General features: G+C 38.9%; 1 protein-coding gene across 5 annotated transcripts; it reads left to right on the plus strand.

Annotated features, from left to right (window-relative positions):
• On the plus strand, window positions 1-24,833 carry Slc46a3 (solute carrier family 46 member 3). 5 transcript variants are annotated; one of them, XM_020176823.2, is made up of 6 exons: window positions 1-443; window positions 938-1,153; window positions 5,614-6,484; window positions 8,120-8,203; window positions 11,865-12,021; window positions 13,946-24,833. In XM_020176823.2, exons 2-6 carry the CDS (start codon window positions 962-964, stop codon window positions 14,028-14,030), a joined length of 1,389 nt encoding a protein of 462 aa, XP_020032412.1. In that variant the 5' UTR covers window positions 1-443; window positions 938-961; the 3' UTR covers window positions 14,031-24,833. The 5 variants fall into 5 exon arrangements, with proteins under 5 accessions (XP_020032412.1, XP_020032413.1, XP_020032414.1 ...); XM_020176824.2 differs by having other exon boundaries at window positions 1-210; XM_020176825.2 differs by having other exon boundaries at window positions 1-189.
• Window positions 24,834-25,140: the final 307 nt, after the last annotated feature.

Here is a 25,140-nt window from a genome sequence, read left to right on the forward strand (position 1 = left end):
GCCTCTGTGGCGGGCTGCGATGCTCTGAGGACTGCGTGAGTCACCGCGGCCACCGCCGGCCGGGCAGCAGACGACAGACTGCAGCGGGCGCAGGAGGAGGAGCTGGCCGTGCCCGGGCCTTCCTGAGCTGGCCGGGACCGAGTCGGCAGGGCCGCGGAGAAGCAGAGGGCAGCGCAGTGAACGTCGCAGGTGTCATTCTGGACGCAGGAAGTGCGCTTGCCTTGCTTTGCTTTAAAATAGGGCTGAGTTTCCCCGACGGGCGTGTCGAGCAGAACTCATCCGGGCATTCTCCTCCCACCCCGCGCGCGCCGCGTAGCCCTGGCCCTCTCCGTCCCGGGGATCCGCGCCCGCGTAGCCCTGGCCCCGCTCAGGGCATCCGAGCAAACAGTCCCCCCAAATGGTCGGGCCTGCGCCTAGCCTGGCAGGAAGACCATAATCGTGGGGTGAGTTAAAAAAACAAAACCAAAACAAAACAAAAAAAACCTTCCGATCGGAGCTGTTTTTTAAAAGTCTCCTGTCCCTTAACGCGCACCCAAATAACAATGACAGTTGCGTAACTGTGGTGGCCCAAGAGGAACTTCAGTGTTTTCTTCATGGAAAACAGCTGGTAATATGCACTATGGGAACTGTAATGTGACCATTGGCCAACCAAGATGACTGAGGACTTACTAGGATCATTGCAAAGAATCATCGGAAAGGCGGCTAAATCCTAAGAGGTCCTGCCCTTCAGAATGGCAAGTGTGACAGTCCTGGGGTGTGGAGGCAGATCTGACGTCACGGTTTCTCCTAGGAAGTGCTCACGCCTTTATGTTTTGATTTATGTTTATGTCACAAACTGTTCTAACTTCAGCATCTTTGAAAAGCTACCTAGCCTCTGGGATGAATGCCACTGATCGCCTCTCTCATTTTTCTTTTTCTTTTTTTTTTTATTTTATAGGATCTAGCTACTTTCCCAAGCAACATGAAGATTTCATTTGTGGAACCTGCCATTCTCCTGAATGCGTTTGCTATGACTTTGACCATTCCCCTGACCACACAGTATGTGTACAGGAGAATCTGGGAAGAATCAGGCAACTACAGCTTTGTGTCCAAAGATAGCAATGTCTCTGAGTGCGACCAAAACAAAAGCAGCCCAATTTTTGCATTCCGGGAGGTAAGAAATTAAAATGCCCCTAAAATGCAGTAAAAAGGAGAATGTGAACCAGGTTTTAAATGAAAAAGGACACTACACCCACTATACATTGGCCTCTCAAGGATGACCATCAGACCCAAATCACATGACCTGTGCTCAGTTCTCACTGGGAGTTTCCTGACACCTTCTATTCCCTTCTTCTTGTTTGGCTCTTCTCCTTTCTGTTAGAAAATCTCAGCATAATTTCATTTCTTCTGGTGGTCTCTTTCCTCTGTCCCAAGAAAAGAGTGTCTAAAAATTGCACCAAGTTCTGCTGGAATGACTACGTGGGGGACATGGGTAGGGAGACAAGTTGTGTCTATCTCTCTCCCTTCCTCTCAGCAACCTTCTACTATATCTGCAAGTCCCAGCTTTCAAAGACTCCATCCAGAAAGTGGCCTGTCACTGAAGACTGTGAGCCAGTGTCTGTCCCTGGGTGGAGGTGGGGCAGCATTAGTCACTCCTCATTTGGAGGTGCATGATTTGGTGTGGGAGCCTTGGCTCCCACATGTTGTGCCCTGTGCAGACTTGTACAGTCGGGAGTACTCACTTTGCTCCCAGGACATAGAAAATGTTATGAGGAGCCCCTCCAGCCCCCAACCCCAATCTTGTATTTGTTTATGACAAGAGGTACTTCACTATTCTCATGGACTCTGTGAGGCAGTTTTTGACCAAAGTTGACCCATGTTCAAATGCAAAGAAGATAGACTCCAGATATAGAAATGTTTTTCTCTACAGTGCCTCAAAAACAAACTGCTTATAAACACAGCTCTTCTCCTTGGGGATATTTTGTGACAGCAAAGTGACACTGCCTTCCCAGTCACAGATAAAAAGTTTAGGGAATTAGGTTTCTTCCTCTGGCTCTGAGAGTCTCTGTGAAGGGACATGAGCCTGAGGTGAGGAAATGGCAGAGGGCCCAGGAGGGAAGTCCTTAGCCCTTCCCAAGGTGTCCCCCAGGTGTCAGATGGAAGCTGGCTAGAGTGAGACCCAGCTGCTTGGCAGAGCCCCTGGCCTTACTCATTTCCTTATTCCGTGGGAGTTTTCTTAGAACTGATTAATTCTGGGCAACTATGCAGACAACAAGGTCTGGCCTTGAGTAATGGCCAAGAGAAGGGCCAAGGACCTTACCAAGCAATTTATCTCCCTTCAAAAATGTCTCCACACACTAATCCCAGTACTTAGGAGGATGGGGAGTTCAAGGCCAGCCTGGGCTACATAGTAAGTTGGAGAACAGACCTTATCTCAAGGGGAAAAAAAAAAAGAATGTAACATTAAGCTGGGGGTGTAGCTCAGTAGTGGAACACGTCCCTAGCATGTGTAAAGCCTAAGGTTTGATACCCAGCACAGTGGGGGAGAACCAAAAAACCAGAAAGATTTCATTATGCATCCTTCCCAGGAGTGAGAAGACTCCAGTGCTCACCACTTCTGTGTTTGGCTCTGTGCATTCTTCACCTGTCCCCAGGAGCAGGCCCCCTTGTTCGCATGGGAGGACCTGAGAGGAGTGGACTTGAATGTCTGCTGTACCACCCTCCTGGACTAAGGCGAGACAGACCTTGGTTCATCCACCTTGGTGGCCTCTGTGACTGTGCAGGTGATGAGTGTTGGCCCCCTCCAGTCTGGTCCAGCTGCTGAGAGCTCCCTCCTGCCTGAGCAGCAGTCTCATTTCAAAGGTTTTGGCCAGATTTTCAAACTGATTGACTGATTTTTCATTTATTGTTTTTAGTTGTTTTAATATTTAAGAGACTTATTATAGCTCCCTTCCCTTATAGCTCAGAGTAGGGAACTAGAAACCACCCTACTCCACCCTGTCACCCACAGCTGGGAAAGGTAGAGGGCTTGGTGGCCCATGGCCATTCATGAAGTAACAGTTTTACAAGGAACCACAAGGCCTTTGTCACTTCCTTCTGCTCCCTTTCATGATCCTGTCCCTGATCAGCTTCCTTCTGAATCCAGGAGCCAACATTTCCTGTTCCCTGAGGAAATGTCTTTTATATCCAGTCCTACTGGGTGGGCTCTGGCCACTTGCTCTCCAAAAGGAGTTTAGGGGTTTATGGACTGTTCTCATAACCATCCTAAAAATAAGAGATGTCACAGCACAGGGTGAGTCCCAAATAAAACAATTAAATAGAGGATTTTTTTCAGCTCAAACTTCTGTCTTACCACCCCTTCCCAAAGATCAACTGTAGGTAAGAGGACAGTACATATGATGATCATGAACCAATTAGTGCTGTGTCTATCTTCCTACATAACAAATGCACATGTATGAGCTAATGTACAGTATGGGTACTATTTTGAGTTTCAGGGTATAAGGTGAAGAATAAACTGAGCTATCTCACATTTTGAAAGTATGTTTTTGAATGTCTTATTTTTCAACCCATTTTGTGTTAGTAGTATACATAAACACATCTACACACTCATATAAATAACAATGTTGATTTAACCAGCTTTACAAATCTCCCAATTTTCTTGAGCCCTGTGACTAGAAGGCAATGAGATTAATCTTGAAAGGACCCTTAACACAATGGCAGGGGAGCTCTTGGCCAAGGTGCAAAGAAGTAAAGACTTGTGTGACTTTTGTGGAAGAAGGAATTTTTGAACTCCCCTCTATTCCTTTCCTTGTTAAGTGATTGCATCTGAAGTGATGAATTGGCCACTGGTGTCTGTTCTTTGCAGGCAACAATTAGGATGGGGCTGTGATATTAAGAGGGGATTGTTTAGGGGAAACCCAACAGATCATGAAGTTCTTGCTCAAGATTTTCTTTTTAAGCCTTTTAATAACCTGCTATCTGTGGATTCTTACTTAGGATAAAAGACATGGAATTTTTTTTGGTAGTACTGGGTTTTGAACTCAAGGCCTCACACTTGCTAGTCAGATACTCTATTGCTTGATCCACTTCACCAGCCCCTTTTTGGGTTGGATATTTTTGATAGGGTCTTACAAACTATTTGCCCTGCTAGCTTTGAACCATGATCCTCCTGATCTCTGCCTTCTGAGTAGCCAGGATTATAAGCATGAGCCACTGGCACCTGCTGAATATTTTCTACTCAATTGGAATTAATTACATTTTACTCTAAGAAATTGTAACTTCTTTAAAATTGTTTTTCTTAATTTATCCCTATCTCAGTTCACTGTCATTCTGTTCGATCTTAGATATAAAATGGCAGTTTTTACATTTCTCCTGTCAATCCTTATATGATATGTAGCTAGGGTTCTCCAGAGTTTAAAACATACACAAACACCTATTTGTGTCTTGTGTTTCGATGATGACTCATGATGGAGCTGCACTTGCAGCTGTCCTTCCAATCTGAATTTTGAAACACACATTACACGTGAGGAGGTAGTCTGTGTACAGATGGGGTTGAGGATGGTAATAGGAGAGGAAGGCAGGGTGTGGGTGGAGGGGCAGAAATGAAACCCAAAGAAGAACTGGAACTTCTGGTTGGGAAGTTGATTAAGAGATACTTGCTATTTATTTATCTAATCACTATTTATTTGGCAGATGCAAAGTTGAGCTCAAGGAAATATGACCTAGTAGAAATTAAATAGGTAGAATTGACTGAGCACTGACTGTGGGTGAGGGCCTTGGGCCAGGCACCTTGTATTTCTTTTCAATTTTACCTTCCCAACAGCCTGTGAAATAGGGACTGTTTTATCCCCACTTGTCAGATGAAGAAGCCATGGAGATAATTTAGTCAGATCCTGTGCAGCTAGCAAGCCACAGAGGCCTTCTTTTATATCAGTATCTACAGAGTGCCTGCCCTGGGCCCAGCACTATTCTCAGAACTGCTGATAACCAGGTGAAAGAGACAAAATGCCCCCTGTAGGTCAGGTTGTAGTGGAGAAGAAAAACGTTTGATACTTTGTACCTCATCAGTTGTTTAGGCTGCTCTCTAGATAGAACTTGAATCCATCTTTTGTTTTTAAAGAACTTAGTGTTTCCTATTATAAAAATGGCACATACTTGGGGCTGGACATGGTGGCCCATACCTGGAAACCCAGTTACTTGGGAGGAGGAGGTAGGAGACGGCAGTTCAAGGTCAAGCTGGGCAAAAGTTAGCTCAACCCTATCTGAAAAAAACAAAACAAAAAGCAAACCAAAAGCAAAAGGACTGGGAGCATGACTCAAGTGGTAGAGCACTTGCCTAGGAAGCTCGAGACCCTGAGTTCAATTCCCAATACCAAAAAAAAAAAAAAGACACACACTTTTCTTTTTATGGGTTTAGATCCTCACTATGCATGGTACTTAGTGTCATGACTGAAGATGGGTGATTATGTCACTTTGACACCTGCTTGTGAACTGGATGAAGATTTGAACCCCCTCCCACCACGCACCAGACATTCCCCACACACATGCATGGTGCATCAGGAAGGTATGCCCTGGGCTGTTTTTATGCACATTGTATAACTCTCGGTAAACCGTTGTTTTTTTCTTTCTTTGCAGGAAGTTCAGAAAAAAGTGTCTCTTTTTAGTCTGCAGATGGACATAAGTGGGTTAATTCCTGGTCTGGTGTCTACATTCATGCTTTTATCTAGTAGTGACAACTATGGACGAAAACTCCCTATGGTTTTATCCTCTGTTGGCGCTCTTGTAACCAGCATTTGGCTGTGTTTGCTTTCCTATTTTGCCTTTCCAGTCCAGCTTTTGATTGCTTCTACCTTCATTGGTGCTCTTTGTGGCAATTACACCACATTTTGGGGAGCTTGCTTTGCATATATAGTGGATCAGTGTAAGGAACACAAACAAAAAACAATTCGAATAGCTATCATTGACTTTATGCTTGGAATTGTTACTGGACTAACAGGACTGTCATCTGGCTATTTTATTAGAGAATTAGGGTTTGTGTGGTCATTTTTCATTATTGCTGTAGTTCTTATTGTTAACTTGACCTATATTTTATTTTTTCTTAGTGATCCAATGAAAGAGTCTTTATCCCAGCCTATTACTATGTCATGTTGTGAAGGCTTTAAAGACCTATTTTACCGAACATACATGCTTTTTAAAAATCGTCCTGGTAAACAACGGTGTTTGCTCTGTTTGTTAATCTTTATAATAGTCATTTATTTTTTCGTGATAATTGGCATTTCCCCAGTTTTTACCCTTTATGAATTGGGTTCCCCGCTCTGCTGGAATGAAGTGCTTATAGGTTATGGATCAGCTCTGGGGAGTGTTTCTTTTTTGAGTAGTTTCCTAGGAATATGGCTTTTTTCTTTTTGCATGGAAGACATTCATATCACCTTCATTGGAATTTTTACCACCATGGTAGGAATGGCCATGGCTGCTTTTGCCAGAACTACGCTGCTGATGTTTTTAGGTGAGTTACAAATGTAGCCTCAGAACTAACTGTATATTTGATTTTATATAAGGTGAATTCAGTCTATTGGGGAAGAAAACTTAATATAAAGCTCTCTATTTAACCCATATTACTTCAATTAAAGGTAGAAAGCTAGTTTGCCAGAAGCCAATTTACTGGGGAAAAAAAAGAATTCACCAAATGACCATAATTTTCTAAATTTGCATACTTGCCAAAAATTGTTTTGATAGACATTCTTCCTATGATTCAGTTCTTCAATATTTCATAAGCTATTCCAATTATATGAGGTATACCCAAAAGATTTATGAGAAAAATTCATATTCATTGAGTATATTCAAGAAGAAAGCTTCTTTTTGTAAAATGTATTTTGATATTTGTCTTATTCTCTTTAAAAAAATATTCTGGACATGCTCCACCAAATTAATTTCACCATCCAGTAATAGGCCATGACCTGAATAGAAAATACTTGCATGAACTTTACATAAAATCATACATCATAAACACCATTGCTTCCAAAGAGATGAAGAAAGCAAGGGGTACTTGGGGTTTGCTCTGACAGTCCCGTCCCTTTCAGTTCTAGGAAGAGTGGCTCTTAGAAAATTCTGTGAGGCAGGTCTTGAAAACTGATCATTTGCAGAACGGTCAATACATGAATTGATTTTTAATGAATTACTATTTGGCAAATTATGGGGCTTGAGGGAGATCCTGATTGGAAAGCACTATGGCTGTGTGAAGTGGGATGTTGATGTAGTCTTTTCTGTAATGGAGTTGGTGACTCCTTACTATGTTGCATGGAAGCAGTGTGACCAAAGAAAAATGGGCTTAATTTCCACATGCAATACTAGGTGACCTTGACCAAATTACTAAATTCTTCATAGCCTTTGTTTTGTCATTTGTAGAATGGGTGTGGCAACACCTCATTCAGGGAGTTAAGTGAATATTAGATCACCAAGCACTTGACACAATGGCTATTGAATGCCAGTTTTCCTGTCTACCTTAGCTGCTAAGGACATGGAAGGTAATATTTGTGAGAATACCTTGAAAAAATGTAAAAACATTATGTGCAAAGGAAATATATTACTAGTTCATGACAAAACTAAAGAGGCTACTGACTATTAAAGCAGTATCACTTAAGAACAAAGGCAACTTGTGTTTTGAAGTTATCTGGCCACAAAAATGAACCAGCAAGATGATAAAAGAGCCAGTTTGCCAATAAAGGAATCCACAATGTAAAGAAATGCCAACACGAAGAAAGCCGAGTCCAAAAACTCAAGAACAAAAAAGACAAAAACTAGTAACAGTCGCAACTTGTTAAATAAGAGCTTGCTATATCATTAGAAAAATAGTCAGATCAGTTTCAATTGGAAGATTACAGAGCTCTGTACCAAAAATTTCCATGAATGCTATTGTTAGTGGAATTAAGAATTCTAGAGTAAAGTAACCTAAAACTGATCTGTCTGTAGTCTATTTTAATTCGTTAAGCAGAAGCCTAATTAATTAATTCACTCTTTGGATGCAGTGAGTCAGAATACTCGTAGGAAATGAAATGTTTGGACAGTATTTCCCATGTATGACTGGCCATTGGAGTTCTGACCTGGCCCTGTTTGATTATTTATCCAATCATTTCTCTCTCAGTCAGGGTGCCGTTGCTATTCGCAATTATGCCACTGTCTGTTCTGCGGTCCATGTTGTCAAAAGTGGTTCGTTCTACTGAACAAGGTGAGTTTAATTTGTCTAAGGAATATAATAAATGTGCCCACTCAAATCTCTGTACGATTGATGGTGACTGATGCTTCAGAATATTTTACAACCTCTTTGCTGCCTGGATCTCCTTTTGAATGAAGTGGTGATCTTTGTTAGGAAGAGGTTTACACTGGGGCAAAGGAGCCCCTGTCTAGATCCCATACTTACCAGAGCTGCTCTTCCTTGATTCTTTTCCTCTCATAAACTGTAGCTGTTTATGGTCTATGTGATGATGGTTACCTTGAAAAACACTAAGGAATATAAAATTTGTAACTATGCTATATAAAAATCTACCTGTTTCCTTGGATTATGTGGTGGCTTTTTAGATATGACACAAAAAGTACAACAAAAGAAAAAATAGATTAATTAGACTTCATTGAGTGACTTCATTCAAAGTTTGTTCTTTGAAAAACTTTTGTGTTGCAAAGGACACCATGAAGAAAGTGAAAAAGCAGCCCACAGAATGGGAGAAAATACTTGCAAATCGTAAGTTTGATAGGGACTTCCATCCAGCATTAGAAGAACTAGGTGTGCTGGTACACCTGTGCATCCCAGTTCTTGGGAGATGGAGACAAGGAGGATCAAGGTCCAAGGCTAGATAGGGAAAAACCATGAGACCCTACCTGACAAAGAAACTAAAGTGAAAAGGGCTTGAGGCATGGTTCAAGTGGTAGAGCCCTTACCTAGCAAGCACGAAGTCCTGAGTCCAAACCCCAGTATTGCTCCCCCACAAAAAAGTCACACTTAAAATTCAACAAGAAGAAGATAAACAACTCAATCAAAAATGGTTAAAGAAAGCTGGGAGCCAGTGGTCCATACCTGTATCCTATCTACTTAGGAGGCTGAGCTCAGGAGAATCACAGTTTGAGGTCAACCAGGGCAAAAAGTTTGCAAGACCCCATCTCAACTAATTGCTGGATGCAGTGCTGTACACCTATCATCCCAGCTTTGACAAGTAGCATACAACAGCAGGATCATTGTCCAAGTCATGTTGGACAAAAAGCAAGACCATCTCCAAAATAACCAGAGCAAAAAGGACTGGAGGTGTGGTTCAAGCAGTAGAAGGCCTGTTTTGCGAGCGTGAAGCCCTGAGTTCAAACCCCATACCGCCAAAAAAAAAAAATGGGCAAAGGATTTGAACAGACATTTCTCTAAAGAAGATATTCAAATGATTGATAATTATGTGAAAAATGCTGAATATCCCTAACCATCAGGGGAGCACAAATCAAAACCATACAAGGCTCACTAGAATGGCTAACATAAAAAAGACTGTAACACGGGCTGGTGATAATGGAGAGAAATTAGAACTTCATACATTGCTAGTGGGAATGTAAATTGGCACAGAATTATGAAACCAGAAATCCCATCCCTACATATACAGCAAAACGGTGCAAATGACTGTGAACTGATGAATGAACAAACAGAATGTGGTGTACCTACCCATGGGCTGTATGTTGACTAATGCTACAACATGAATGAACCAATGATTAAATGAAACAGCCTAGTCCTAAAGGGCCACATGTTATATAAATTTGATTCAGTTTTAGGAAATGTCTGCAATAGGCAAATCCAAAGAGAAAAACTAGAGTAGGGCTTGCCAGAGATTTGGGAAAGGGGGAGTTACTGCTACTGGGAACAGTGTTTCCTTTGGGGGTGATGAAAATATTCCATAGAGAGCCAATGGTGAGAGTTGTACAACTTTGTGAATGCACTAAAACTTAAATTGTATCCCTTAAAAGAGTGAGTTTTAGCCAGACATGATGGTGCCTGGGAGGCTAAGGCAGGAGGATTGCGAGTTTGAGACTATATGGTAAATTCCAGGCCAGCCTGGGCTGTATGGTAAGACCATATCTCAAAAAAGACAAAAAAGGGCTGGAGGTGTGGCTCAAGCAGTCTGCCTAGCAAGCGTGAGGCTCTGAGTTCAAACCCCAGTACCACCACAAAAAAAAAAAAAAAAAAGTTTTGTGATATGTGAATTATATCTCAATAAAGCTGTTAGGAAACAAATTTTACCTGCTTTGATTTAGAGTGGAAATGAACTTGTCAAGATGTATAGTTAATTTGTTTATATTTGCTTTAGTTTATAAAGGCTTTTAAAAAGTCATCTCATACAATTATATATAGCAACATTTTCAAATGTTCAATTTAGATTTTGGCATTTCTAGTTCTGAATTGCAGTAATTTAGTGAGCTGTGACTCCATCTTTTTAGGATAGTCTAATTGCCTTGTTCCTACTGCTCACTAAGAAGTACTTTAGATTGTATCAAAATTAGCAGCGTATTTGCATCCTTATTTGTTTTTTAAAAAATGGTCATTTTTGAAGGAGTAATTATTGAAGGAGAGGGGAAATAACTGCAGAGGCTTTTAGATGCCTGTCCCTATGTCTGTCATCTTAAATAAGAAAGGCGAGGGGCTGGGGAGTAATAAAGCATGTGCTGAATGTACACGATGCCTGGGTTCAATTCCCAGCACCTCCAAAAAAAGAAAGATGAGAAAGTGGCATTTTAGAAATTATTTTAAAATCTCTGTGCTCCATACAAATGTGAAACACACAGCTAAAGCAATCATAAAGTAACTATTTTGCCTTGTCATCACTCATGAACTCCTTGTGATTACAAACCAGGACCCAATGAAACAGACTTAATTTTTTGAGTTCTTTTAGATTAAAAAAAGTTTAGAAAATAAATTCAGATGCACTTATTCAATCCTGCTTATCTCTGCAACTCTTAAACAAGTTGAACTGCTCAGAGAAGTCCAGCTACTTCATAATAGTGTGTGGTGTCAGACAAGAGGATATCCATATGACCTGTGCCATTCCTGGCTGTCGCAAGGGATCACAGATAAAAGAAGTAATATTGTGATTAGGCAAACAGGAGAACTTCCTCCCACTTAAACTGATTTAGTATATTATCGTAAATCATGAAAGCAGTAAACCTATATGCTGCTTGGTGATTGATGAGTGGGGTCCTGAATTAAGCTTTTATTCATTTATTTAATAAATATTTATTAAATGTCTACCATGCACCAGGACTTTTGGACTCTGGGGACATGGCAGCAACCAAGGCAGATGTGCATTTGGACAAGTCACACATGCAGGAGTCTAGTAGCCACTGGACTTGGGGGGCACTTTGCAGGGAGGGTGAAATTCGTGTTGCAGAATGCATGATGAATTGCGTCTGTTTGCCTGTAGCTGTGACCCTTGCCATATCTGAGAGGCAGAGGGAAAGGATTTCTTAACCTTTCAGAAGGCTCTTGGGAGCTATCCTGCTGACAGTGTTTCACAGATGGGCACAAGGATGGGAAACAGCAGGGCTAGGTGTGGCCTGAGGCTGCGACAGGAGGAGGCACCAGTCAGCTGCTGGTGCCACTTCAGTTTTGTCCTGTGGATACAGGAACTTAGCGACTTTGGGTTTTCAGTATTTCTTGAATCAACTCTAAGGAGACCTCTTCACTTCCATTATTTCATCAGCAGAATGGGTTACAGACTTCTCAGGAATTCTGACGGAATACCTTTCATTCACCATGTCATGCTCCATGTTGGCTGTTTTCAATGAATGAGTTTTCCCCATTAGGTTTTGTTTCTGGTTTTGCAACTCAGCCTTTCCTTTTTCTCCCTCCATATCCCTACTCCAAACAGGTGCACTGTTTGCTTGCATTGCTTTCTTAGAGACACTCAGTGGAGTAACCGCAGTTTCTGCTTTTAATGGGATTTATTCAGTCACTGTTGCTTGGTATCCTGGCTTCACTTTTCTGCTGTCTGCTGGTCTGTTACTTGTTCCGGCCATCAGTCTATGGTATGTAATTATTTTTAATTATTTTGTAATTATTTTAATTATTTTGTCAAAACGCAAATGAATTCCCTAACCCACCAACACAATAACATAGATCTGTTGAAATTTTGCCTCAGAATGTGCTTTTCTCATGAGCTTTTGGACATGAATAATTTTGTCAATAATTTTGGAGACTGATGAAGAGAGAAAGTGTCATCCATGACTGATCACAACTAGGAGACCCTGAAAAGTTACCCCGACTCTTCAAATATAAACAACTGATTAAATTAGCATCTAACAATAAGGATATATATAATATATATTCACATTGTGATTTCACAGAGTGTAATATCCTCTGATGGGCGATGATTGCTGAATTAAGATTTACTACTTTAATGCAGATTCTTGGACAAATGACAGTAGTAGATAGAATGCACCAAATATTATTTCTCCCTCTCAAGTGTTGGCCTTTATATAATTCCCTTTTAAATGTAAGCATTCAAGTAAATACAAAGTACAAAATTCTATTTATGAATACTTCATGTGATAGATCAAAGGCATAAATTAAAAAAAATACTTATTTCTTCCTTTGCCGCATGTACCAACTAGCTAAGTAGTTGTTAAAACAACTAAGCAAATATCTTTGTGGAGCAAAGCAGTGAGCTAGGAACTCATTAACCTGACTCTGCTGTGTTCTGCCCATTTCACTTGGCTGCTGGTACAGCCTGGTGACAGGAATCAGGAAAAAGGGGTCCCAAGGAGCCAGGCCTTTGCTGCTTCTCCTAAGCACTCTGCAGGAGACCATAAGGGAGAAAAGTAGCTACAAGCACAGGCATTAAGCATTCTGCCAACACCAAGACTCCTTAAAGGCCAGCACAGATCTCATTCGCGCAGGCGCTTAGTACTCAGTGTCTCAGCTGAATTCTGATACCTAGATTTGTGTCAGACAAGGTGCAGCAATACTTGCAGTTTCTGTAATTTTGGTGAAAAGTGATTTTTATTGCATATCTTTCCTTAAGAGTCTATTAGCCCATTGAATTAGCAAAATTACAAATGTATGCTGTGCTAGCAAGTACACCATGCCTTGATCTTGTCTGATGGTGGTAGTGGCGTTTGATCATAAAGCAGTTCATGAACATTTATCAAAAGCTTTTTTGAAAGGCTCATAATGATTGGTCCAATGATTCCTTTTAAAAACTTATCCTAGGAAAATAATCAGTAATATTGTCCAAGATTGATATATAAAGAAGTTCTTGGGGCTTGGCTCAAGTGGTAGAGCACCTGCCTATCAAGTACAAGGCCCTGAATTCAAACTCATTACCCCCCACAAAGGTTTGGAGGAGGGAGTTCTTTACAGTGAAAAATTTTAAATGACAAAAATGTCCAATGATACAATGTTTAAATAAATGATATGGCCATATCATGAAAAATTACTTAACTAATAAAAATGGCATACACAGATCTATTGGATAATTTTAATTTTATTTTTATATATGTATAAATAGTCTTCTAAAGACAGATGGAAAAAAGGTAGTTATTCTTTTGAAAATGCTTTTAATAATAAGGTAAATGGAGATAGGCTTCTGAGATTTTTTTAAACCCCATAGTCTTGATACTTTAAACTTGATATTATTGACTTATTTCCAGTGTCCTTGCTTCCCAGTTGCAGTTCCAGTTACTGAACAGAAACATCAGTAGTAGCTGTAGTTGAGGCACAGCGACAGATGGGAGATCTTAGGGATCTAGACAATTAAAAATCTCATGTAGATCTCTTCTTTTCAGAACACTATGCATGAGTCCATTGGATTCAAATCACCAGGATGCTCCTGGTACGCATAGCTTGCATACTTTCTTAAAAGCCATGTAAACGTGGAAAACATAGACTATACATTACTTCCTTACATAATGCCTCAATCTCCATTTTACAGTGTCTCATTTGCTTTTGCAGTGTTGTCAAGTGCATCAACTGGGAGGAGGGAAGCTATGCAGTTCTCATACAGGAAGAGCCCAGTGACCACATGTCGGACAGATGACTGTGAACATGAAAGCACATATCATCTACCATGTCTTCTGAACCAACTCCACAATCAGCTCTTCATTAATGATCAGTGTTACATATCCTTTTTTCTCCTAAACTGAACAGGCAGAGAAACAGCGCCTAACTTTGCTCCTCTGGTACTATGCACTTTGAATGCTTTGTGCTCATCATGCAATATGTTTCCAATACTGAACAAGAAGTCTCAGGGCACTTCTCACTCTGGACTCAGAAAAGAAACTAAAACTAAAGAATAGCAGGAGTGATTAGGAAACTGATAAAGTCAAAAGCAATAGTCTCAGATATACTCTAGTCTCTCACACTGAAACCAATAAGAAGTCTTTACCTTGGTTTCTCATCTGCAAATGGATTTCTGATGTCTCTCAGGGATTTTGAAGGTGTAATGAAAAATTATTATGAATAACTTACATGAAAATAATGTTTCAAATATTTATCATTTTGCCTATACTGGAGAAATGCTTTGTTTTATAGAGCCCATCAAGGCACTATTGATAGTCAAAGCATTTAAAGGGTACAAAATCCTTAAAAGAGCAGCACTTTAAAAGAATACTATTTTTCAATTCTTAATATGTTTCATCAGTGACAAACATGATTTTTACATGTAATACATGTATGGCTGGGTAAAAATTAAGATTATAAATAAAATTGTTAAAGAAATTTAAAAACTGAGCAAACAGCTCATTATAGTGGAAAAGTAATATCATAAAGCCAGTATTCATTCTTTATGTCAATATAAGGATGCCCACGTTCCCCAAGTCCCAGCTGAGAATTCTACCTTTAATCCTTCTTATTTACCTCTTGCTCATCCTCCCCACCACACAGAGAAGACACTTCTGAAACAGACCCTGTACTCTCTAAGTTAGAATCCTCAACAGCTGTCACCTACAGGAAAGTGACCAATCACGCAAGCTATCATGATCTGACTTCTTCCTATCTCATGTCATACTGCTTTACACTCTTCTGGGAATCCACCCTAACCCCAGAAAACACCTCAGTCCCTCACACCTCCATGCCTTTTCACACACACTTCCATTTGCCCTTCTCCCATCTTACATTAAAGCTGATGTCTCAGCCAAAACATTGCTTCCCTTTGTCACCAATGTCCTTGACATTTGTCATCAATCCCCTAGCCCATTCAGGGCTCCCATAGCCCTTTGTGCTTTTAGCCTAACATTTCCCATTGTCCTGTCCCTGTAACTGTTTGTTTCTCCTACTTGACAGTCATCACCTTGAGAGCAGGGGCAATCTCTGAAATGAACTCAAATTTTTATTTATAAGAATCATTTAAAGCTACATATTTAATGCCTTATGAAAGTAACCACTGCTATTATTCCATAGTTTTAAGCCAGCCCTGCAAACAAATTTAAAAATATGCTAGCCCAGACACTTTCAAAGTTTATTTATGTATTTTCACAAGTCCTTCAACATCTTCCACTTTATAAGTTACCATATGTAATAACATAAAGGCCTTGAAATAGCAGGGTCTAGAGCAAGATGGAGGCTGGATAACATTTCCTGGCATTTCTCCTCACAGAAGCACTGACTTGAACAGCTTTTCTCACACCAAACTTCCTTCAGAATATTAAGGAAAGTAGGACTGCAGGCACACTAGATGTATTACATCAACATCTCACAAACATGCTGTTAGATGTGAAATAAGCACAGAATCCAGGGGCAGCCAAGGCAATCTAAAACCCCTATGAGTCTAAAGATAAAGTCCAGATGGCCAGCACAGGCCTGCCACTACCCCAGGTGCATCTCAAAAATCTTGGTATGGACCTAAGCAGCATGATCACAGAGATAGTCAGCAAACCCAGAGATGAGCACTATAGTCTCTGATTTGAGAACTGTGCCACTTTAAAGAACAGCCCCTTATCTCCTCCAGGAGTGAAGTAGAAGACAAACTCAGTGTTTTGAGCACAGTGGGTGAATTACTGATTCCTGAGTCACACCCCCAGCCCAGTGACAAAAAAATATGCCACAACTTGACCACTACCCAATCCTGTCTAAATACTGTGAAAACTGCAACTGAAAGGACACAGAAGATTAAAACCTCCACCCAAACACTTAGCCTCTGACACAAGCATAGGAACACAAGTAATATGAAGATACATGGCAGTATATCACCTCCAAAATTAGACAATTCTGTAATAAAAGACTTGAACAATAGTGAAGTAGTTAAAATCTCAAACAATGAACTCAAAGAATGATGATAGAAATGATGAAGGAAATTAAAGTATATATATATATAAACACTCAAAAGAATTAAAAGAGAATACAAATAAACAACTGAATGAACTCAAAGAGAATTTAAATGACTGAAAAAAATAAAGAAGACAATGTGGGTTATGAAAGAGGAATTCAGTAAAAAGATAGAAATCACACACAAAAAAATCACATTGACATTCTGGAAATGAAAAGCTCAATAACTCAAACAAGACCTTCAGCTGAAAGCCTCACTAATAGAGTGGAACAAGGTGAAAACAGGATATCAGAGCTTGAAGATAAACTAGAGGAATTAGAACACTCAGATAAAGAAAAAAATCTAAGAAAGTATGAATGAAACATGCAAAACCTATGGGGCACCATTAAAAGACCAAGCCTATAAATCATGAGTATAAAAGAAGAAGAGGTGCAAGCTAAAGCCAGGGATAATTTATTCAATAAAATAGCAGACAATTTTCCCAATTTTGAGAAAGAGTTTTATCCAGGTACAGGAGGCTTTTAGACACCAAACAGATAAGATCAAAGAAGAACCTCCCCAAACATATTATAGTTAAAACACTAAATATACAGGACAAAGAATATTTAAAGCTGCAAGACAGAAGTCCTAAGTCAACTTCAAAAGCAAACTCAGCAGAATAACAGCAGTTTTCTCAACAGAAACTCTAAAAGGAAGATGGAATGATACCTTCAAAGCCCTGAAAGAAAATAACTGTCAATTTAGATACTGTATCTAGCAAAGATGTTCTTCATAATTGAGGGAGAAATAAAAATCTTCCACTAAATGAAAACTAAAGGAATTCCTGACCACTAAACCAGCACTGCAGGAGATACTTAAAGGAATCCTACACACAGAAAAGGAAGATAAATGCAACCAGGAAAATATTGGAAAGAATAAATCCCATGAGACAAGTAGATAAGCAAATGAGGATTAGGAATGAAGCAAACATCACAAAAAATGATAGGAAATCCTACATATCTTTCAATAATAACATTGAATGTTGATTGTCTCAATTCTCCAAAAAAAAGACATAGAATGGTGAGTTGGATTAAAAAAACAAAACCTGACCATTTGTTGCCTACAAGAAATGCATCACACTGATGGTGACAAACAACAGTGTAGAATGAAAGCATGGAAAAAGATTTTCCAAGCAAATGGAGCCCAAAAGCAAACAGGAGTAGCTATATTCATATCTGACAAAACATCCACCAAACAAAAATTAGTCACAAGAGACAAAGAATGTCACTTCATACTGATGAAGGGACTAATCCATCAAGAGGAGATAATGTTGCAATGGTCCAGTCTTAAGAGTGCAGTAGTAGTTGCCGGGAACTTTGTCTTGTGCGATCAAAGTATGAAAGTCACAGACAACAAAGTTAGCAAAAAAGCTGAGTTTTATTTAAGCAGAAAGGAAGAGGAAAGAAGAAACACCCATAGAGGTGTGGTCTCAAAAGCTGAGCCCACAAGGCTCTTTGTCTAGTGGTTTTGATAAGAATTTTATTTCCTGGTTGAAGGGAAACTGGTTGTATCTCTGTTCTATTTCTCCATTTAAAGGATGTATGTCATCACCAGCCAATGTGTTTGATGGGGATACTGTGTATGCCCCTCTTTTCGTTCCAATACCCGTGAGGTCAGGCATATCAGCTGGGCATCCTATCAGGGTATGGCTATGTATCATTCACATTCCTCAGTAGTTTAAGGCCTGGGCAAGTGGTTTTAAAATTCCTCAGACTCCCCACACCTGTTTATCTCATCTCTGTGTCCTTGGTAAGTTTCCACTGAGCATCGCTGTCCCTGTTCTGTCAGACCATTTTCTATCTCCTAACTTTTAGTCTCAATAATAATTATAAAAATATATGCAACAGGTGTTAGCACAACCAGTTTCATAAAACAAACTGGTACTGAACATAAAAACACAGATTAGATTCCAACACAACAGTGGGTGACTTCAGTATCCCACTCTCACCAATAGATATGTCATCTAGACAAACAAATGAACAAAGAAACTTCTCAATTAAATGATACTGTAGACCAAATGAACTTAACAGACATATACAGAATAATTCATGCAATGGTTGCACAATACACATTCTTCTTATTAGGCCATAGAACTTCCTCCAAAATAGATATTTTAGGACATAAAGCAAGTCTTAGCAAACACAAGAAAATTTAAATAACCTGTGTATCTTATTAGACAATGGAATAAAGCTAGAAATTAACAAGAAAAGAAACTATGGGAAATATTCAAACACATGGAGACTAAACAATATACTGTTGAGTGAATATCATAAAGATATTGAAGTGGGAAATAAAAAATTCCTAGAATCAATTGAAACTAAAAACACAATTTACCAGAAACTTAGGGTTACAACAAAGGCAGTGTTAAGAAGAAAGTTTATAGTTATGAGCACCTATATTAAAAAAAAAAAAAACCATAGAGATCTCAAATAAACTACTAATGGACCACAAATTCTTAGAAAAGCAAGAACAAACCAAACCCCAAATTAAACTGAAAGAAATAAGATTAGGGCATGAATTAATAAATGGAGTCTAAAAAAAAATACAAAGAGTCAACGAGGAGGGCAACAGTTCCTCACACTTGTAATCTATCTACTTGGAAGATTGGGATCAGAAGGACCATGGTTCCAGGCCATCCCAGACAAAAATTTCACAAGACTCCATCTCAACCAATAGCTTGGTGTTGTGGTATGTATCTGACATCTCATCAGTGCAGGAGACTGAAATTGGGAGGATCACAGCTGTGACACTCAACAAAAAAAAAAAAACAAAACTGGGCATGGTGGCATGTGCCTGTCATCCCAGTGATAACAGGAAGTATAAAATAGGAGAATCACAGTCCAATCTGGCAAAAAGTGAGACCCTATCCCTAAAATAAGTAGAGTAAAAAGGGCTGGAGGTGTGTTTCAAGAGGTAGAGTGCCAAATGTGAAGACCTAAATTCAAATCTCAGTACTGGAAAAAAAAACTATTATAGTCTGATAAACTGGAAAATCTAAAAGAAACTGATAAATTTCCAGATGCATATGCCCTTTTGAAACTGAACCAAGAGGATATAAACCACTCAAACAGATCTATAACAAGCAATGAGATTTTGTCTCCCAACAAAGAAAAACCCAGACCAGATGGATCCTACTAGATCTTTAAAGAAGAACTAACAATGATTCTCAAATATTCCACTAAAAAAATGAAGGAATGCTACTTAATTCATTATATGAAGTATTGCCCTGATACTAAAACTGGATAAGGACATAAATTAAAAAAAGAAAACTGACCAATTTCCCTGATGAGCAGACAAAAAATTCTCAAAAATACTTGCAAACTGTACTCAACAGCACATTAAAAAATCATACACCATGATCAAGTTGGGTTCATTCCAGGGATGCAAGGATGGTTCAACATATCCAAGTTGATAAATATAATACTGCAAATAAACACAATCAAGGACAAAAACCACATGATCATCTAAATACATGTAGAAAAAGTCTTTGGTAAATTCAAGATCTTTTACAATTAAAGGTTCAAAGAAATTAGAAATAGAAGGAACATACCTCAACATAATAAAAACTATATGACAAACCTACAGGCATCATATTAAATGAGGAAAACCCGAAATCATTTCCTATAAAGTGAGGAATGAGGGTGCTCACTCTTCCCACCCTTATTCAATATAGTGCTTAAGGTCCCAGTCAGAGCAGTAAGACAAGAGAAAGAAAGGGATCCAAATAGGAAAGAAAGAAATCAAATTATCCCTATTTGTAGGTGATACTATCCTATACTTAAAAGACCCAAAAAATTCCACCAAAAAGTTCTAATACCTAATGAACACTTTTGGTAAAGTAACAGAACACAAAATCAACATACAAAAATCAGTAGCTTTTCCATATACCAATAATGAACAAGCTTGAGAAAGAAATCAGGAAAATAATCCCATTTACAGTAGTCTCAAAAAAAAAAAAAAGAACAAATTAGGAATCACTTAATTAAAAAGATGAAAAACCTCTACAATGAAAACTATAAATCACTGAAGGAAGAAATTGAAGAGGCTAGAAGATGGAAAGACCTCCCATGTTCATGGATTGGCAGAATTAATATTGAGAAAATGGCTATACTACTGAAAGCTACCTACATATTCAATGCAATTTCCATTAAAATCCCAATGTCATTCTTCACAGAAATAGAAAAATCAATCCTAAAATTCATGTGGAAACAGAAAAGACCTCAAATGGCAAAAGTACTCCTGAGCAAAAAGAGCAATACTAAAGATATCTCATAACCAGATTTCAAATTATGCTACAGAACTATAGTTAAAAACAAACAAAAACCATGATACTGACACAAAAACAAAGACCAATGGAATATAATAGAAGACCCAGAAATAAAATCACATAGCTATAGTCATTTAATCTTTGACAAAGTAGCCAAAAACATACACTGGAGAAAAGACAGCCTCTCCAATAAATGGTGCTGGGAAAACTGGATATTTAACGTAGTAAATTGAAACTAGACCCCTATCTCTCACCCTGTACAAAATACAAATTTTAAAATGGATCAAAAATCTTAATGTAAGACCTGAAACCTTGAAACTACTGTGGGAAAACACCTGAGGATATTGGCATAGGCAATTTTTTTCTGACTAGGACTCCAACTCCTCAGGAAATAAGAGCAAGAGTTGAGAAATGGGATTGCATCCAACTCAGAATGCTTCTGCACATCAAAGGAAATAATTACTAGGCTGAAGAGACAACCCACAGAATAGAGAAAACCTCTGCAAGCTCTTTGTCAGATAAAGGATTAACAGCCAAAATAAACAAAGAGCTTAAAAAATTAAACACCAAAAGAACAAATAATCCAATTAATAAATGAGAAAATGAATTTGACAGTTCTCAAAAGTACAAATGGCTATAACCAAACACAGGAGGAAATGTTTGATATCTTTTGTCAAATCAAAATGACATTAAGATTCTATTTTACCCCAGTCAGAATGGCAATCATCAAGAAATCATACGACAAATGCTGGTGAGCATGGGGGAGGGAGGAACATTTGTTGGTGGGGATTTAAATTGTGGAATCACTATGGAAATCAGTATGGAGGTTCCTCAAAAAGCTAGACCTATCATATGATCCTGCTATACCACTCTTGGGCATATAACCAAAGGAGTGTAAGTCAACATACACTAGAGATACCTGCAAACTCATGTTTATCACAGCACTGTTCACAATAGCTAAGCGATGGAATCAGCATTGTTGTTCATTATACAATGAGTGGATACTGTGGTATACATACACAATGGAATATTACTAAGCCACAAAGAAGAACTCAATTGGCTGGGCACTGTGGCTCATGCCTGTAATCTAGCTACTCGGGAGGAAAAGATCAGGAGGGTCATAGTTCAAGGCCACTTAGAAACATTTGAAAAAAGGGGAAGAGGACTTGAGATATACTTCAGTAGGAGGGTGCTTAAGTAGCATGTTTAAGGCCCTGGTTTGATTCTCAACACTGTAAGAAAACAAAAACAAAAATATCAGGGAGAAGGAGGGAGGGGGTTAAGAGAGTATATTAGAGGGGGTAAATTTGATCAAAGTATATTGTATCAATCTATGGAAATATCACAATTATACAATCAATTACACCAATTTAAATTTTAAAAGGCTTTGAAATGCCTTTTAAAATGGTTAACTTCTTTGTACTCTTCTGAAAGAAGATATAGTCAATCTGTTTATACTTTTATTTTTTGGTGGGACTAGAGTTTGAACTCAGGGCTTCACACTTGCAAAGCAGGTGCTGTACTGCTTGAACCACACCTCCAGTCCATTTTGCTCTGGTTTTTTTAGAGATGAGGTATTTCGAACTATTTGCCTGGGCCAGCCTCAAACTGCAATCCTCTCCATATCTGCCTCCCAAGTATCTAGGATTATAGGCGTGAGCCACTGACATCAGCCTGCTTGATTTTATTAATTACAGTTTTTTTTCCATTAAGGCAATCCATGAATGCTTGAGTAGTGACTAACACTCATAATTTAATATGCTAGAAATTGTAATTTCTAGGACCATTCGTTTTAGATTTAGCTAATGTCTTCTGAGTTGAGGGCCCTGTAATAACTGAGTGATTCTCAGATTAATTGATGTTTCCATTCTGTTCTATGTTCTCCCCAAACTAGAGGAAAAAGTACTTTATGATTTGTAAAGTACATTTTCTACTAATTGTTCTTTTAATAACCCTGTAAAATGGATCTTCATTTTCCACACTTTGAGATGAGGAAGTGTCAGGGAGATTTGGCTATGACCATGCAATGACATATAACACATGAATGGACTGGGCACTGCTGAAGGCCTTCACTGCTAGAAAGCAAGAACTGTATCATGTACAGGATGAAGTGCCCACTAAAAACACTACCCGTGCTCAAGTAAATGGTCTATACCTACTGCCTCTTTTGAAGTGAGACAAGATGGCCTACAAATTTTCTTCTAGCTCACAGTTCACCTGAACAGGGCACAGATATACAATTAAGGATCAATAGATGATTTCTCATTTAAGAAAACCCCTAAGATGTAGTATTTTGAGAGACTGGATTGAGGTGGTCCAGGGTAAAAACAGTATGAATAAGTATAGCCATCTCCAAAGCATGTATCTGAAGAGCCCTTAGTAAATGTGATGCTAAAGAGACTAGGGAACCACAGAGCTAGATGGGCCTGGGGAGTACACTTAAAACAGACACAAGTGGGAAAGCTATCTGATCTAATCTCCATAATGTAACCTGATTATCTGAAGAAAGAATATTAAGGAGGGCTGATCTTTATGTGGTTGATAAAGGAAACCAAGAAGGAAAAACATGTTCCTTTTCATCCAGCAGTGTACAGAAGAGGTTAGATAGACCATAGCACCTAGAAAGAATATTTTCATCAGTAGAGAGGATATTTTTATTTCTATGAGGATCACCCACAGCCTGCATGGCACAGTCTCAAAACTACCCAAGTGGTCTCCACTTATCTTCAGTTTTGCATTCCATGGTCTCAGTTACCTGTGTTCAAAGTCCAAAAATATTAATATGTCTTGACTCTTTCAAGAGACCACATTCACATAACTTTTATTATAGTATACTATAATTATTCCATTGGCAGTTGTTGCTGGTAATCTTTTACTTTGCCTTATCAGTATCTAAAATCTTGATAATGGGAATAAGGCACTGTGGGTTCAGTAGTCTAAAGAAATGCCTTCATATCAGAACCACTAGAGGAATCGAGAGACAGAGAGAGAGAGAGAGAGGGAGAAAGAATTCCCTGGCCGCATTCCCTGGAGACTGGAATTCAGTAGGTCTGCAGTGGGGTCTTGGAATCTATTTTAAAAACCTCCCCCAGGTGACTGATAACATACCCAGATCTGGAAACTACTGCCTAGCTAAGTGCTTCTTAACCTAAATGCATGTTAGGATAATCAGTGTGGCAGTAAAATAAACACGAAGGCTTTATTCAAGGCCAGTAGTTCTCAACATTGTCACTAAGTCAGAGCACCTGGGAGCTTTTAAAACCTTCAATGGTTTTTTTTTTTTTTTTTTTCTGAGCCCAAGTCAACTAAATCAGTATATCTGGGAGTGAGATCTAGATGGTATTTTTTTCCAAACCTTTAGGAGATTCCAGTGTGTGACAGGATTGAGAATCAGTATGCTCGCTAGGTCAGGGGTCAGCAAACTTCGTGAAAGGCCTAGAGTAGATATTTTAGGCTTTGTTGGTTATGCAGTCTGTCATGCTATCTGACTCTGCATTATAACACAAAGCAATCAAAGACCAAATGTAAATAAATAAATGGACAAAGCTGTGCTCCAGTAAAACTTTATACAACAAGCAGTAAACGGAATTTGACACATGGACAGTAGTTTGCCAAACCTCTTCTCTGGGTAGAGGACACATCTTCTGGTTACCAGAAAGTATGTTTATTGTAAACACTGACATTAAAATAGTGTAAACACAAAACTCTAAGTATAGTGTCCAGCTCAGTGGGAGCTCAAGAGTCAGCCTCTTTGCTCAACTCTGGACAGTCCCTGGTGATTGTTCTGACTGAAGACAGTTGGTTGACCTCATGTCAAGTCGCTGCTTCGTGACTGTTTTCTTGGGGGTGATACATAGAGAGTGATCAAGGTGGGACCCAGCCCAATCGGTTTCATTGCCAAACATTTAAGTAAGAAACAAATCAATTCTGCACAAGCTTTTCCAGAAAAAAGTAGGAAACACTTCCCAACTGATTTAATGAGGTCACTATAATCCCAATGCAAAACCAGACAAATAAACTACAAGAAAACTACAGATTACCAACCAGACAAAGAAACTACAAGAAAACTACAGATTACCATCCCTTATGGACATAAATAAAAAATTCACAACAAAATATAAACAGATCAAGCAATTGTAAAAAGGGTAATACGTCCTGACCTGTGGGGTCTAACCAGAAAATACAAGGCTGCTCAACGTTTGAAAATCACTTAATGCAATACACTGTATTAATAGGAAAAAGGAAAAAAAAAAAGCACATGATCATATACAGGCTGTAGAAAAAATAATAGTTTAATGTCCACAATTTTAAGAATTTCTCAAGAAACTAGAACTCAAGCAGATAAAGAGTGCTTATTAAAAAAAATTACAGTTCATGATACTTACAGTAAATAGACTGTCTCAAGAGCAGGAAATAGAAGCCATGCAGATTTGGGAAGGAAGGAAAAAAGATGTTTATCTGCATATGATATGACATAGAAAATTCTAGAGAACATTCATTAAAAAAAAAAAACCTACTAGAACTAGGAGCTTTTACTCCCATTTTATGCATGGGGAGTAGGAAATGCTTCTTTTTTTT

This window comes from Castor canadensis, chromosome 10 (assembly GCF_047511655.1).
Source record: "Castor canadensis chromosome 10, mCasCan1.hap1v2, whole genome shotgun sequence".
In the NCBI taxonomy this organism is placed as follows: Eukaryota; Metazoa; Chordata; class Mammalia; order Rodentia; family Castoridae; genus Castor; species Castor canadensis.

What these genes read in the sequence shown, in the direction of transcription:
- Slc46a3 (XM_020176822.2), top strand. An exon ending in CAATTTTTGCATTCCGGGAG is followed by an intron (nt 1,154 to 5,613) that starts GTAAGAAATTAA and finishes CTTTCTTTGCAG; the next exon opens with GAAGTTCAGAAAAAAGTGTC. An exon ending in GTTCCGGCCATCAGTCTATG is followed by an intron (nt 12,022 to 13,945) that starts GTATGTAATTAT and finishes TTGCTTTTGCAG; the next exon opens with TGTTGTCAAGTGCATCAACT.